At 40.6% G+C, this 14,100-nt stretch overlaps 1 protein-coding gene across 3 annotated transcripts in view; it reads left to right on the forward strand.

Annotated features, from left to right (window-relative positions):
* LOC137257619 (E3 ubiquitin-protein ligase RNF31-like) overlaps positions 1-14,100 on the forward strand; it is a 375,097-nt gene that overhangs the window by 16,920 nt on the left and 344,077 nt on the right. For all 3 annotated transcript variants that reach the window (XM_067794941.1, XM_067794942.1, XM_067794943.1), the window contains exon 3: positions 7,439-7,591. In XM_067794941.1, coding sequence (XP_067651042.1) covers positions 7,439-7,591 — 153 coding nt within the window. The remainder of the gene's footprint in view (positions 1-7,438; positions 7,592-14,100) is intronic.

Consider the following 14,100-nt stretch of genomic DNA (forward strand, 5'->3'; position numbering starts at 1 on the left):
CTCACTTAGGACTTTTATGGGACTTTACCGCAAAGAATCAGCTGCCTGGACAACCGGACAGACTGTTTTCCATCCCTCCGTTGTCGACCATTCAAGGCTCTCAGGACTCGGACGAACTCCTATTGTGGCCGATTCGGGCATTGAAAATTTACATCTCCAAGTCAGCCTCTCGAAGACGGATTCGGAAGAGACTGTTTATTCCGTTTGCTGCATCCATAAAAGCAGAGGTCTCCAGGAACATGATAGCGCTCTGGTTACAAGCCACTATTCTGGCGGCATACGATGCTCAACACCTACCACATCCGTCGGCCAGCAATCCCCATGAAGTTTGTGCTTTGGCGTCTACCATGGCCTTACACAGGAATTGTTCCGATCCGGCAATTATGGAGGGATGTTTCTGGCGATCTTCCACAGTCTTCACAAGCCATTACCTTCGTGATGTTGCGGTCAAAGATGTGGAGGGATTCCAGTCCTTTGGTCCTTTAGTGGTAGTGCAGCAACTCACCCGACCTTCCACCCACTAGGTACTTGTGAATTTTCTTACCTTGGGGTCTTAAGGAAGCGTATGTTATGGTGACTTGTTATTTTCATGGTTACGTGTTTGGAGTTGGTTGTTTACTGAGGATTTACTATCTGTCTCTTCTTCCAGTTGTCAGCTAGCCTCCTCGGTTTGCATTTCCTCCGACAAGATTGATTCATCACTGATTGGCCCTCCTCCAACCTATCTGTCAAATTTTCATGCATAAGCCCTATGGTAAGGTAAGTTAAAAATTTATTAAAATCTAAATATTTTAGATATTTAAATACTTACCTTACCATAGGGAGATTACACCCACCCAACGATGGATATTTTTCCCTCCCCACTCTGGACTTCTTCGGAGTCATTTCGTTTTCAGTAAAAGTGAAGTTTTGGATTGCTCGCGCATGTGCAATTAGTGAGATCACGTCACTTCCGTTTCTATACACTCATCAATACATGAGGTAGCCATTCGGTAGAATGGCGTGTCAAAGTCTGTCTGATCTCTTCTAAGCGATGCTTGAGGTAATATGCATAAGCCCAATGGTAAGGTAAGTATGTAAATATCTAAAATATTTAGATTTTAATAATATTGTTATATTTAGAAAAGGTGGCTTGACATCTTCTAAAGAAAGGTGGTCTTTTAATAACCAGCCTGTAATTGTCCTGAGCACTTATCTTGACATAAGGGTTACATCCACTATGAATTGGAAAACATCAGACACTGAATTATCATTGAAAGCTAAGAAAGCATTCATAAGTCTTTATTCTGCCTTGTATAAAATTGGTGTGTTGACACCCAGTATTTACTTCAAAGTGTGTGATTGTCCAATTCAACCTATTCCTTTGTATGGATCCAAGATATGGGTATTCCAGCGATATGAATACATGGAAAAAATACATCTGATGGTGTGTAAGAAATTTTTAAATGTTGGACCGTCTACACCCAATGGTATGGTGTATGGTGAATGTGGGAGGTATCCCTGGTATATAAATGCTCAAATTTAATGTATAAAATTCTGGTTTAAGATATTGTGTATGCAAGAACATAGACTACCCCAAAATGTGGGTCTTAAGTATGAAATCTTCTGTTTATACACGGTTATGGTTTTGTATGGTTAAGTCAGTCAGTTGGTGATGTAAGTTTGTTCTTAACTCATTTTCGAGAAAGAAGTGTTGATATGTCGAATCAAGAATGGCTGTTATGGTGGAATGTACTACTAGGCATTCAACAATCTATCTGGCAGGCCTATACACTTGTAGATAGCCTAAATGTGATAGCAACACGCAACAAGGTTGACAAACTTCAACAATTGTATTAGAACCAATGCAAGACTGCATGCGATTTGACATTGTTTCGTCACAGAGGAATATTACGGAGACACATTCTACAATTTCCTAGTGGTTAACAGGTAGTCATATAACAGATTCACGAACATGAACCTGTCTACAAGCAACTACAAGAGATACTTCACCCTGCCCTACCTACAACATTCCGGGCGAAAACAACACTCTGCCAGAAATATAGACAAGTCACTGGCAGACTATGGAAACTTCAACACATCATCATGAATAAGTGTGGTTTAACGAGGCAACTATCAGGCTATTACTATATAAGGCTAGCCTAACTATTATGCAGGCGTATTCTACGTTTTCAAATGTAAAGGTCAGTGATTGAAAACTACAATATGTTCTAATTGGCGCTAGGCAGTGCACTAATTATTATGCAGGCCAACTCTAAGTTTTCAAAGGCTAAAGGTCAATTATATAAAACTTCAATATGCTCAGATAGACACTTGGCAGTCGCACTTCCCCCAACTCAGCAACACTAGAGAAGGTACTCACTCAGTTTTAAAGACGACAGAGTGTATGTTTCCCCAAGTGTACAATATATATTCCACTAGGTATCCAATTTGACTGACGTGTGTGCCTGACTGACGTGTGTGTTGTTTATATGCGCTTATGGCTTACTGACCCCATACTATTTTGGTCCTTTCGCTTAAATATGACCAAAGTGGACATCAGAGAAAACAACCTATCGTTGCCAGTCCAGATTCACTTTGTTAGTAAATCTGTGTTTCTAAAATACTCTTATTGCCTTCTCATGCATGTACACAATAAGGATAGCATCTTTCATCATATATGTATAGAAAGATCTGAAACTAACCTATCTAACTTCATGATATGAACTCCTACATGCAAAAGAGATAATTGATTATAAAGTAGTTATTTTCTACTTCTTCCATAGTAATGGACTGAGAAAATGCTAAACTCTCAGTGTATCGAAAACTTACTTAAAACTAACAATAATGTAACGATTCTATGAAAAGAGGGCTACAAACTGACATAACATAAAGGTGGGTGAAAGCAATAAATACTGCGGTCGAAACACAATTTGCCGAGCACACTAATCACTGGAATCAACAGCTGCCATCTTCAATGCAAATGTAGCTAAACCGTTACAGTGGCATTCAACAATAGATAATAGTTCACGGTATGATTCCTATAGAATATACAAATCACTACTCCAGCTGGAGAAATATCTGTCATTTTTAACATCAAGAAAAATGTGACATCAATTTATACATTTTCGGTTAGGTTTGATCAACATAATGGTAAACAAAGGAAGATGTTGTTATATTGAATGATGTAAGAAAATGTACCCTCAGTGCATTTTATACATGGAAAATGAAATCCATTTTTATCCCCCAGGCATTTAATGCAGGGGGATATTGTCGATGCCTTGTTTCCAGTGTCGTTTCCGGAGCACAACTCAATAACTATTTTAATATCTTTCAGCAAAACTTGGCAGATAATTGAGGCAGACCACAAAGTGGTGCCTTTTGCTATTGACAAAGTTTTGGCAATCTTATTTTTCCGGGTTTCCATGGAAACAATTCAGACTCAAAAATGGATGGGCGGGCTTTGTTTCCGGAGCACAACTCAAAAATCATTTCATATCATTCAGCAGATCATGGCAGATACATGAGACAGATCTTAAAGTGATGCCTTTTGCTGTTTACAGATATATGGCATTTATATTTTTCATGATTTCCATGGAAATGATTCAAACTTAGTCTAAAAAATGATCAAGTATCTGTCAGATGATTTATCCTTTCAAATATGTGGGGGCCGAGGGGGGAATATGTCAACTTCTGATGACTCTTGTTTACTTGTGTGTCCTTTTTATTCAGATCTGTGTACAAGACATATTACTATATTATTTATGCTCTTATCAAATGTAACAGTCTGATATAAAATTTTGTAGATCCATTGTATTTCACTACTTGTGCATAATTTACTGCCTCTATCATGATTTGCTGTTTAAATCACTAGTTACTACATATTGCACCATATATTTAACTCCAGTGTATATGGACCAGAGGCCTCTTGTACAATAAACATCTTTTGACTTTGACTTTTGACTTTTGACACACAGACACAATCAGAGACACACACAGGCACAGACATGGACACAGAGAAACACACACACAGGCACAAACATACAAAGACAGAAAGAGAGAGAGAGACAGACATGGACAGAGACAAACACAGGCACAGACATGGACACAGAGAAACACACACACAGAGGCACAGACATACAAAGACAGAGAGAGAGACAGACAGACATGGACAAAGACAAACAGAGGCACAGACATGGACACAGAGAAACACACACACAGGCACAGACATACAAAGACACAGAGAGAGACAGACAGACATGGACAGAGACAAACACAGGCTCAGACATGGACACAGAGAAACATACACGCACAGGCACAGACATACAAAGACAGACAGAGAGAGAGAGACAGACATAATGGACAGAGACAAACAGGCTCAGACATGGACACAGAGAAGCACACACATGTACAGACATAGACACAGAGAGAATACACAGGCATGGACACAGATGTGGGCTGAGAGATACACACACAGGCACAGACATGGACTGAGAGATAAACACAACACACAGGTACAGACATGGACACAGACATGGCACAGACATGGCCTGAGAGACACATACAGGCAAGGACATGGACACTGAGAGACAGACACAGGCAATGACATGGACTCAGAAAGGCACACACAGGTACAGACATACAAAGAAAGAGACAGATATGGACAGAAAGACACACAGACTCAGGCATGGACACCGAGAAGCACACACGAACAGACTAAGACATGGAGAAAAACACACAGGCATGGACACAGACATTGACTGAGAGATACACACACAAGCACAGACATGGGCAGACAGACACACATATGCAGACACAGATCTGAGACACTCAAACAGGCACAGACTCAGAGGGGTACACACACATTCAAGATATAGTCTACAAAACGACATTGAGGCAGCTAGCTTAACTCATTAAGCCCGAGAGCCACTTCACTGCTCAACACCTGGAGACCCGTGCTGATTGCCTGGCTGGCTGTGGCGAGGCTAATTAGGGCTATTCACGCCTGATATCCCTGACAGGTTTTGGATATTACAGGAAACTGTCTCATCATACGAGCAAGTCCTGATTGTTTAATTGTTTACTTGTGTTGTAAAGGTATATGTTGAAAGAAAGCAGGAGTGAATACATGTCATATATGTAACGTTTTATGTAATTTTATTGCACTTTCTCTTGTAGACGTTTGGTGGCGTGTGCATGTGTATTTTCTTAATATGTTTGTATTTTTTGGATGTAAGACATACTTAAACATACTCCCTCTCATATCATTGTGTGAGGTTAAATTGTTCAAAACATCTATGAAACAACTTATGTCAATGGCAGTAAAGAAGAATTTACACACACACCTAATAATCTTCTATGAAAGAAGTGTTTTCGTTGATACGTTGGTAGTGCATACTGAATATTTTAAGGCAAGTACTAATAAGCTAGTGTGTGACGTACATGGAACAGATTCACAGTTTGTCACTTTGGTTCATCTAGATTTAACGCAGAAAATATACGTTATCGCACGAACATACATGTATGCATATTGTATAATGCTATTCCTTGCACATACATGAGACAAAGGGTCATGGGATTGGCGTCATCAATAGGACGTTTTGTATCTCAACTGTTCAATATAGTCCCTGATTTTTGTCATGACCAATCGTGTCATGAGATACCTGTCACATAGGAAATGACAGGTGATGGGGCATGGGCTAAATTTCTGAAGAGCACGTTTGGTCACTAGACAGCTTGGATAGAGTTTGACTATTAGTTAGATCGTTGACCAATCGATATGCTAGAATTCGGCTTTATCAACTCTAGCTATCATGAAAAAGTTTGTGTATCGTGAACATACATTATCGTAAGGATGCCGGAAATGTACAGACAGAACTAACAGGCACTTTGTGACGGGTTTATTTTTCTTCTTTGAAGTGCTCAAAGCGCTACAATACGATTATTTTTACCCTGGATAACCCAATCCAACCACTGAGTAAAGAAAGTATTTATTTGCATATACATTTTGCGCACACTACTTGTACATCAAACATAATGGCTTGCTGAACATTTCAACATAAACCGCACATTGTTACGAATAAATATCATAATTCCAGTACATGCATTATAGAATTCAAAAAGGTTACGCGATACTGATTTATTGTGATGTATACACTTGTAGTTGAATCTCCCCAAATATTTATGAAGATGGGCATACTTATATTTGTTTTGAAAGCAAACGAGGTTCAGAAGATTGACAGTGGGCGTGACTCCACAAAACAGGTTGTCCTATGATGTAACAGCGCATAAGTTTGTTTTAAACTTGTCACGGGACAAAACTTTTCCTGGACATACATTCGGCCAGAGGCTGTTATTTTGAGGTTGAAAGAGGTGTTCATATATCTCAATTAGTGTTGTCCGATTGAATGGTTATACGCATCAATTCCGTAACTGATATATTATCCTCCTTTTATTGACGATGGATCTGATACACGTGATCATTACACTGGGTAAGATAATTACCGAGATCAAATACAAATGTTTCTTACACAATGCTTATGTAAACTGCATTGAAAAATCGCATTTCAAATCAGCATGTAACAGCTTGAACAAAATACCCCAGTTACCTTTGTATGGTTTATGTGTACTATATATGTATATTATGAGTAGATGCAAGAGTTATCACTTTATATTCGATTATGTATTATTGTCAACTTGAAAAATCAATAGTCGCAAATGAATTAGGTCTGAATTAGTAACTTGGTTTATTTCAACTCTACACGAACATGAGTGTAATACAGTATTGCTATTTATGTCTAGGATTCATTGTATGAACTATTACAACGAATGAATGAATGATTTAATTTAGATAAAGGTTTTGTAACCTTGTCACCGTTAATTCAATGTGCAAACATAGTATCTTAGTATTCACTCCCAATGACGAGTAACAAACACTTACCTCCTGTAACAACATCTGATGATCCCCTTTCTCGCAGACATGTTCATTTGCCCGTATAAGCACCAGACATTACAAGCAATTGTTATTAAAACACATTAATAGTTCTTCTGATTAACGCAGAAAGTAACCTCTCTCGTAAGAAAGGCTAATCTTTGATCATTACTGCTAAATTGATTGAAATTATAGGTACAGTACGAATTTAAAATGTAAAACCCCCAAATGCGCAGCTCTTGCTGAATAAGAGGTGCTTTTTATTACCCCCAATACGCAGCTCTCACTGTGAGAAGCTAATTAATTTGCCACACATACGCAGCTCTCGGCCTTATTGAGTTAAGTTAGGGAGGTTGCATGTATGCATGCAAAATATTCAACCAAGAGACATTGAGGCAAATAGTTTGAGCTAATGGGGCTGCGTGTATTCATGCAAGATATTAAAGAAAAAGACATTGAAGCAAATAGTTTGAATTAATTCAAATACATTTGTTAGTTTTAATTGCATGTGTACATCTATTTTTTCAGTCAGTTCAAAGTCTGAAGAACATCCCTGTGGCACTAAACATTTTAGAGAAGTATGGCCGTCATCTCCTTAAACCAAAGACCCTTAGGAACGAACTGTGGAGATACGTCAAATTCTCTAACCCTATATTCAAAGACCGCGTTGATGCACTCAGGGTGAGTATTTCAGAATGTCTGTTAGTTGAGTTTGCTTGCATGAAATTTCTGAAGTAACAATTCAGTCCAGATGGAAGTAATCCGTTACTTGCAATGTAATGCATTGGACAGGTTAAATACATTGGAAGTGTTCCACATTAAGATGTCACTGCACTGTAATAGTATATGAAGCTCCTCAGAGGCAACAGGGAAGCAACTTCAAAAGAAGATAATTACTAACCTGTCAACTATTTATTATTTCGTCCGTGGATCCATCCATCTGCCATACTTTGTACAAAGCACATCTCATAAACTATACGTGATAGCTTAACCAAACTTCGAATACATGTCAAGCATAATCCTTAGATGTGCCCTTTTCATGATTAGACCCAGATATGATTTTTTTTTTTTAATGATTTCCATACAAACATGACTTCAGCTGTGACTGTGAGGATGTCTTGTCTCTAGCATATCTTGTAACTATACATGCTAGCGTCATCGAACTTTGTACACATATCAATCATGATCCCCGATGTGCCTTTTGGGGATTAGTTCCAAGTATGTGAATTATATTTTTTGCGTTTTCCATGGAAATACGACTCAGGCTGTTGCTATGAATGGTGATGAGGATGTCATCTTGTCCAGAGCAGAACTTTTGACTTTGACTGAAAGTGATGTTTGTGCTCTTTCTAAAACCATTCACTATTTCTTTACCACACTTGGCACATAGATAGGTCTGGTAGGTTTTGATTTAGGAGATAAACATCATGTGTTGGCCAATTTCCAGGTGTTACTGAGTATTTGAAGCACGGGAATGTATTTGGACCAGATGGTGTCAGCCGGAGGTTTCAAATATTCCCATGCTTCAAATACTCAATAACACCTGGAAATTGGACAACACATGATGTTTATCGACATTGTAAACAAAAAAAGTAAACCAAAGGGGTTTAACTGTCTGCACCCTTTTACATCGAGTAGGGATACAGCACTGAAGTGTCATCAGCTGGCCGTTTCAGCTGGTTCCCATGGTAGCATCTGGAGTTGTTCATTTGTGACGTCACAATATGATTTGAATGACGTCACCACTGTTGATGACACAATAAAACAATTGTTTACGTGTCATTACGCAGTGAATAGTCTTGCAGTTTCCGGGAATCTAATACCATTTGATCATGTTTTTCAACCAATCAGATTACAGAACACAGTAACTTTTGGTTTACAATTCTGAAGGAAATAGTTTTTGCGTTTCCAGGGCAAGAAATTTGACCTCGTCTGAATTTGGTAGTGGTATTTTTTCCTCGGAGCAGAACTGTAAAACTTTACAATGCTCTCCTTCCACTCTGCCATATGCACACCAAACCACTGACATGCTGTAATGATAATTAGTAGACATTTTCATGAAGATTATTTTGCTGTTGCAGGGGATATTGATGACTTTGTCTTCTTGGCTTCTAGGCTAAAACTTTCTTTTGCGATGCTGTAACAAATAACATAAATGTTCTTACAAAATTAATACAATTCTTGTGAATACAAACATGTTATTATTTTATTGACATCAGTTTGGTTGTCATTACAGCAAGTGATAGTGTCCCGCTACACAGGCGATTATACCAACTTTGCAATAATTATTGACATTTTACGAATTTTTGTTCTACTATGTTAGAGACAAGTAGAGTTGTCTTTCCTTGTTTTTCTGCGCTCATGCACAAACAGTGTGAGACGATTGTCCCCTCGAGAAACACTTTTTGCACAAAATTCCTCCCCTGCAGTTGTATGCCAGTAGGTTTATGTTGGTAGTAAATGAAGAAATAATAGAACTCGTCTTTTATTGAGCCGTCATCGATAGTGATAGTGTGCAAGTGAAATGTTCACAATGTTTACTTTGTGGAGGAGAAACATGCTATTTTCCTGTTTTTGGTGTCCCTTGCCAAATAGTTTTGGAAATCATTTTGAAGAGACAGCAGTCAATGTTTGAAATGGGCTGCATGCAGGAACACAAAGAGCTTAACTGCAAGTCCAGGAGGACTCCAAGGGCTGCTCATCAAGCATATCAGACCACATAGTTACTGAAGTTTTCTTCTTACAATATTTGCATCGTATGGAGGCTCTGATAATGTGATTGAGGGACTTGGAAACAGACTAGTGTACACAGCTTTGGCTGGATTCCAAGCCGACAATTTCAGAAGCTGGCAAACTTTTCATTCAGCCCTCTCTCAGCTCAGTTATAGCCGTCCTTCTCAGCAGGTGACTATGCCAACATCGAGGACATGTTATTGTGAATCTCCTTCTATAATTTGTTTGGTTTCTTAGAGCACCCAACAAAACTCTTCCTTAGAGATTTTACTGTCCATGAGTGTGGTGGAAATGTGACTGTCTATTGTGTTTAACTTAGCTTCTGCCAGAATATGAATTTGGTTGTGTTTCAATGCATTTTAATCAGTGAGATACACTGCCAACCCTGATACTCAGTCTGTGCGGCATGATGGTGGACAAAATAACCTGACATCTACTGTGCCTAGCCCATGATGGTTTCCATCAGATTGGTGTCTGCACCATCCACGTAATTGACAGTTCTTTGATATCTTTTAAGTAATGCTCTCCTTACTTCACCATCTTGTTCTAATTGCTGTTTGATGTCACATAATTGCCTCAAACGAATCTACAGTTTGCAGTGTTTTTGCTACTTCATTCATGACTGGGTACCGTCCCATCCTATATGTATATTTTTTTATAAAATAATATTTAGTAGGTTTTCTGTGAATCTCTGATATGTATTTGATGTAGATGAAGTTAAGGTTTACGAAATAGTTTCCAATTGGTGTTTGGATAATCTCTCGGATGTGCACTTCAAAACCGTGTGAAAATTTTAGTGGGCAATATCATGTCTTCCACTGTAAAGGTGACTTCCTGCAGACTGGTGTAGACATTCACGTTCACCCACATGTAAACTGAGCCATTGTGGTAATGCTGCCCTTTGGCCCACCATAGTATGATCCATTTCATGAATTCCATGACATCGCAAGATGGTGGTTGGCTGAGATAGACTTAGATGACCAGTGTGGGAATCGTTGGCAGATATTTTAGGATCTTGACCATGCTGTTAAATTCTGATACCATCTGCGAACTCAAGTTTTACATTCAGGGTTTACTTGATAGTGTGTGAGCTATTTTTTGGTGACACTGAAGATCATGCTGCGGGAGGTAATCCACAAGCAGTGTTCTTTTGTTCACGACTTTCGTCCGATAGTGATTTTTCGTCAGGGGAGAGCTGAGTGTGATGTTGAGATTCCAGTCCATTTGAAATGGCATGTATGCCCATTTGTTGTCTTGAAGATGAGAGTGTACTGCTTTTTTCAAGCGACAACAGTGATCTCGACGTTGTCCGGGTTGAACTGCTTGTTGATGAATGCTTGGGACATCGTCCAATCGTCCTTGTCATTACGGCCTATGTCATACTGTGTGTTGCTGGCCTTCAGTGTCAACAAAATTGTGTAGGTTATTGTTACCTGATCCCCCGGTGGTGGTGAGGACTTTGAGGCATTTGTAAATGTTGTTCTTCAGTTGCAAGGCATACAGTTTGCCATGGATTCTGGGTTTGCTGAATACGTGTATGTCCGCGAGGTCAGAGATCACTATGTTGGTGCATTTCTCTATCATATGGCCGTTCCTGGACCTTGAGCATCAGTGATTGTATGTGCAGCATTGTGCTGAGATCCTATATTCATGAGGTTATGTTTAATGTCTAAAACTGATATTTTCGGTAATGTGCTTAGCTGATTGAGATCAATGAACAGTTTGCGATACAGAATGAGGTCGGCTAATTTCATGCTGGTCTGGGTGGCATTCAGGGTATTTTGTTCAACGGCAACCCGAGTGTTCTCGACAAAAGCCGGCTGGGTCTCAAATTACTTTTTCCATTGATCATCAGCACTAATGTGCCTTTCAAGTCGTTCAGTTTCAGTTTGAATAGTTTGTTGTTCAACAAGCACATGTTGTGGTAGCCGTCGGTAAATTTGTTTGTGGGTGTTATTGATGAACAGCCTGTTATTGCTGCTGCTGGTGTTTGTCCATCGTGGGAGGTAGGTGATATTGCAGAGTAACTTGATGTTTTAGCGATTGCATTAAGCAGTTAAATGGACTCACCACTCATTATTCACAGAAGCGTCATGTACATGTATATATGTATAAAGTAGTAGTATAGGGAATGACAGTTCTGGACCACTTTCAAGAAATGTCTCTACAAAGCCTTATTTACTAAATAAGGCTTTGGTTGGGACCTTAGTTCTTGCTACTATTACCCCTACTACAAACGTGACTTGCTACTATTACCGTGTGTTGGTAGGAGGTAACACTGTGCCGTACGGTACGATCAATAATTCTTCTCGTACAAACCCCCTACCCGGCCCATCCCTCAAGTAGTATAAGTTAGGTTCGTCGGCTTTCATATCCACTTTATCTATGTTGTAAGTTTTGACTGACCATATAGGATCGGTGGCCCGCTTACGGCTATCACCCTCGTGTTCCCCCGGCTGGTATAGATACCTCACTAGGGCCCTATCTGGTATCTGTTTCTCCTTCCCACGCAATGGAGCGGCCGACTCTGCAACTATTGATTTTAGTTTGATAGCGTCTGCCGGTTTCTTACCGGTGAGACGGGTGACTTCATGGTTGATTGCCGACACCACCTTGGGTAACCTCGTGACCCATTCAGTCGATCGTTTTCCAGGGGTGGCCATCTCCCTAGCATACTGATAGCCGAACAAGCGCTCAGCCAAAGTCCTATTAAATCTCTCAACTATGGCTTGGCTGTGATGGGCTCCGGCCGTGCCACGCCTGACCTTTGTATCGTGTTTGGCTAGCAGTTGTGACACGGCACCCATGAACTCCCGTCCGGGGTCAACTTGCAGCTCTGTTGGCCACGTCAGCGGACTGCGTTTGTATATGCGTTCGAATCCTCTGGCTACCTGGGCCGAATCTTTCGTGGTCAAGGGTTCGGCTTCCTTGTAACGACTGGCTACGTCCACTACGGTTAAGGCATACTTGTACCTCTTGTCGTGGGGTAGGAACAGTAGGTCTGCCTGGTGAACGCTATTAGGTATGTTAATACCGAACCTCCTTCTAGGCACGTAGCGTGGTGCCGGCAAATAGATCTGCCACAGGGCTTGTTTTTCAAGCCACGCTTTGGCTTCCTCCGGGGGTACTCGCGCTATTTTAGCTAGCTTATCTACTGCGCTAGCTCCTTTCCAGTACCCACGCGGGCTGTAGTAAATAGCCTCAAATTTTTTCATGTCCATACGCGTATGTGTTTATCCCATCAATAGCTATCCAACGTTTCGTGTCCATAGGCGACAGGGACGTCTTGTTTATAGTCAGTCCGTATATCTTATGTCCATCACTTCTAAGTGTGTTCATTTTATGTCTAAAGGTACGGGTCTTGAACAGGGCTTCCTTGAATCTGGCGTGTTTGATGTGTTGTTTCACCACATACTTCTTAACCCCCTTAGCCTTCCGGATCTCACTATTGTCGGCTTTCAGTATGGAGTACATCTTAGGTCTCAAACCTATGTACTTGGCTATGGGCGTGCCAGCACACTCGTCCTTCATCTTAGCTAGGACCTTTTTATTTACCGTACTGTGTAGGGTATGGGTCTTAGGGTAGTCGCTGGTGTCGTATAAATCGAGGTGTTTTTTCATGTCCTCGTACACGTCCTCGGTTCGAATCTCCATCAGCAGGGAATCCGTGTCAGTGTACAGCACTTCACACCTGTCACCGTACTGTTTCTTGAGCTCGTTGTAGTAAAAGTCGTACATCAGGTGTTTGGATAAATCGAGGATGCTCATCCCCACGTAAACAGGCCGGTTGAATTTTATGTGGCTTTTCTTTATGTGTAGGGCAACCAGGTTGTCTGTGAATATCTTACTACGGTTGAATGCCGGACTGGCTATCAATCTCCTGAGCTTGTCTTCCTCACTCGACCGAACCAGCTTCACGGTCACACGTTTCCTCAGGTTCTCCATAGTCTTACCAAACACCGAGTTGTTCATGAGCTTGTAGAGATTTTTCTCAAAATCACTGGTGGCTTTTTTTCGTAGGTCTGTGTTCATTCTGATGTAGGGCTCCATCCATGGGCTCTGGTCGAACATGAGCACCCTGTGTATTTTGGTCAGCCTCATACCCAACGACAGGTACAGCTGTAGGTTGCGATAGTGAACGATGTACTTGGACTTATTCATTAAGTTAGGCACGAGTTTTTCAACGTCTGTCACACGCCCACCTGACAAGTTATGTTGGTACTCAGACATCCAGTCTGGGTTAACCCTCATTCGGGGGCCAGGGGGTAGCTGTTGTGTGATGTGTGTAATTCCTTGGGATACTCTAAGTCAACCTCGAGGATATACCCTTTGTTCGAATCTGGTGCAACCTCCATAACATCAACGTGGGGTACCCATTCGAATCCACCTGTAGGTAGATACTGACACATGGCCCAGCCGTACAGGTTGTTTGCGTCGAGGTAGAGAATGTGATTGGT

This window comes from Haliotis asinina, chromosome 12 (assembly GCF_037392515.1).
Source record: "Haliotis asinina isolate JCU_RB_2024 chromosome 12, JCU_Hal_asi_v2, whole genome shotgun sequence".
Taxonomy (NCBI): Eukaryota; Metazoa; Mollusca; class Gastropoda; order Lepetellida; family Haliotidae; genus Haliotis; species Haliotis asinina.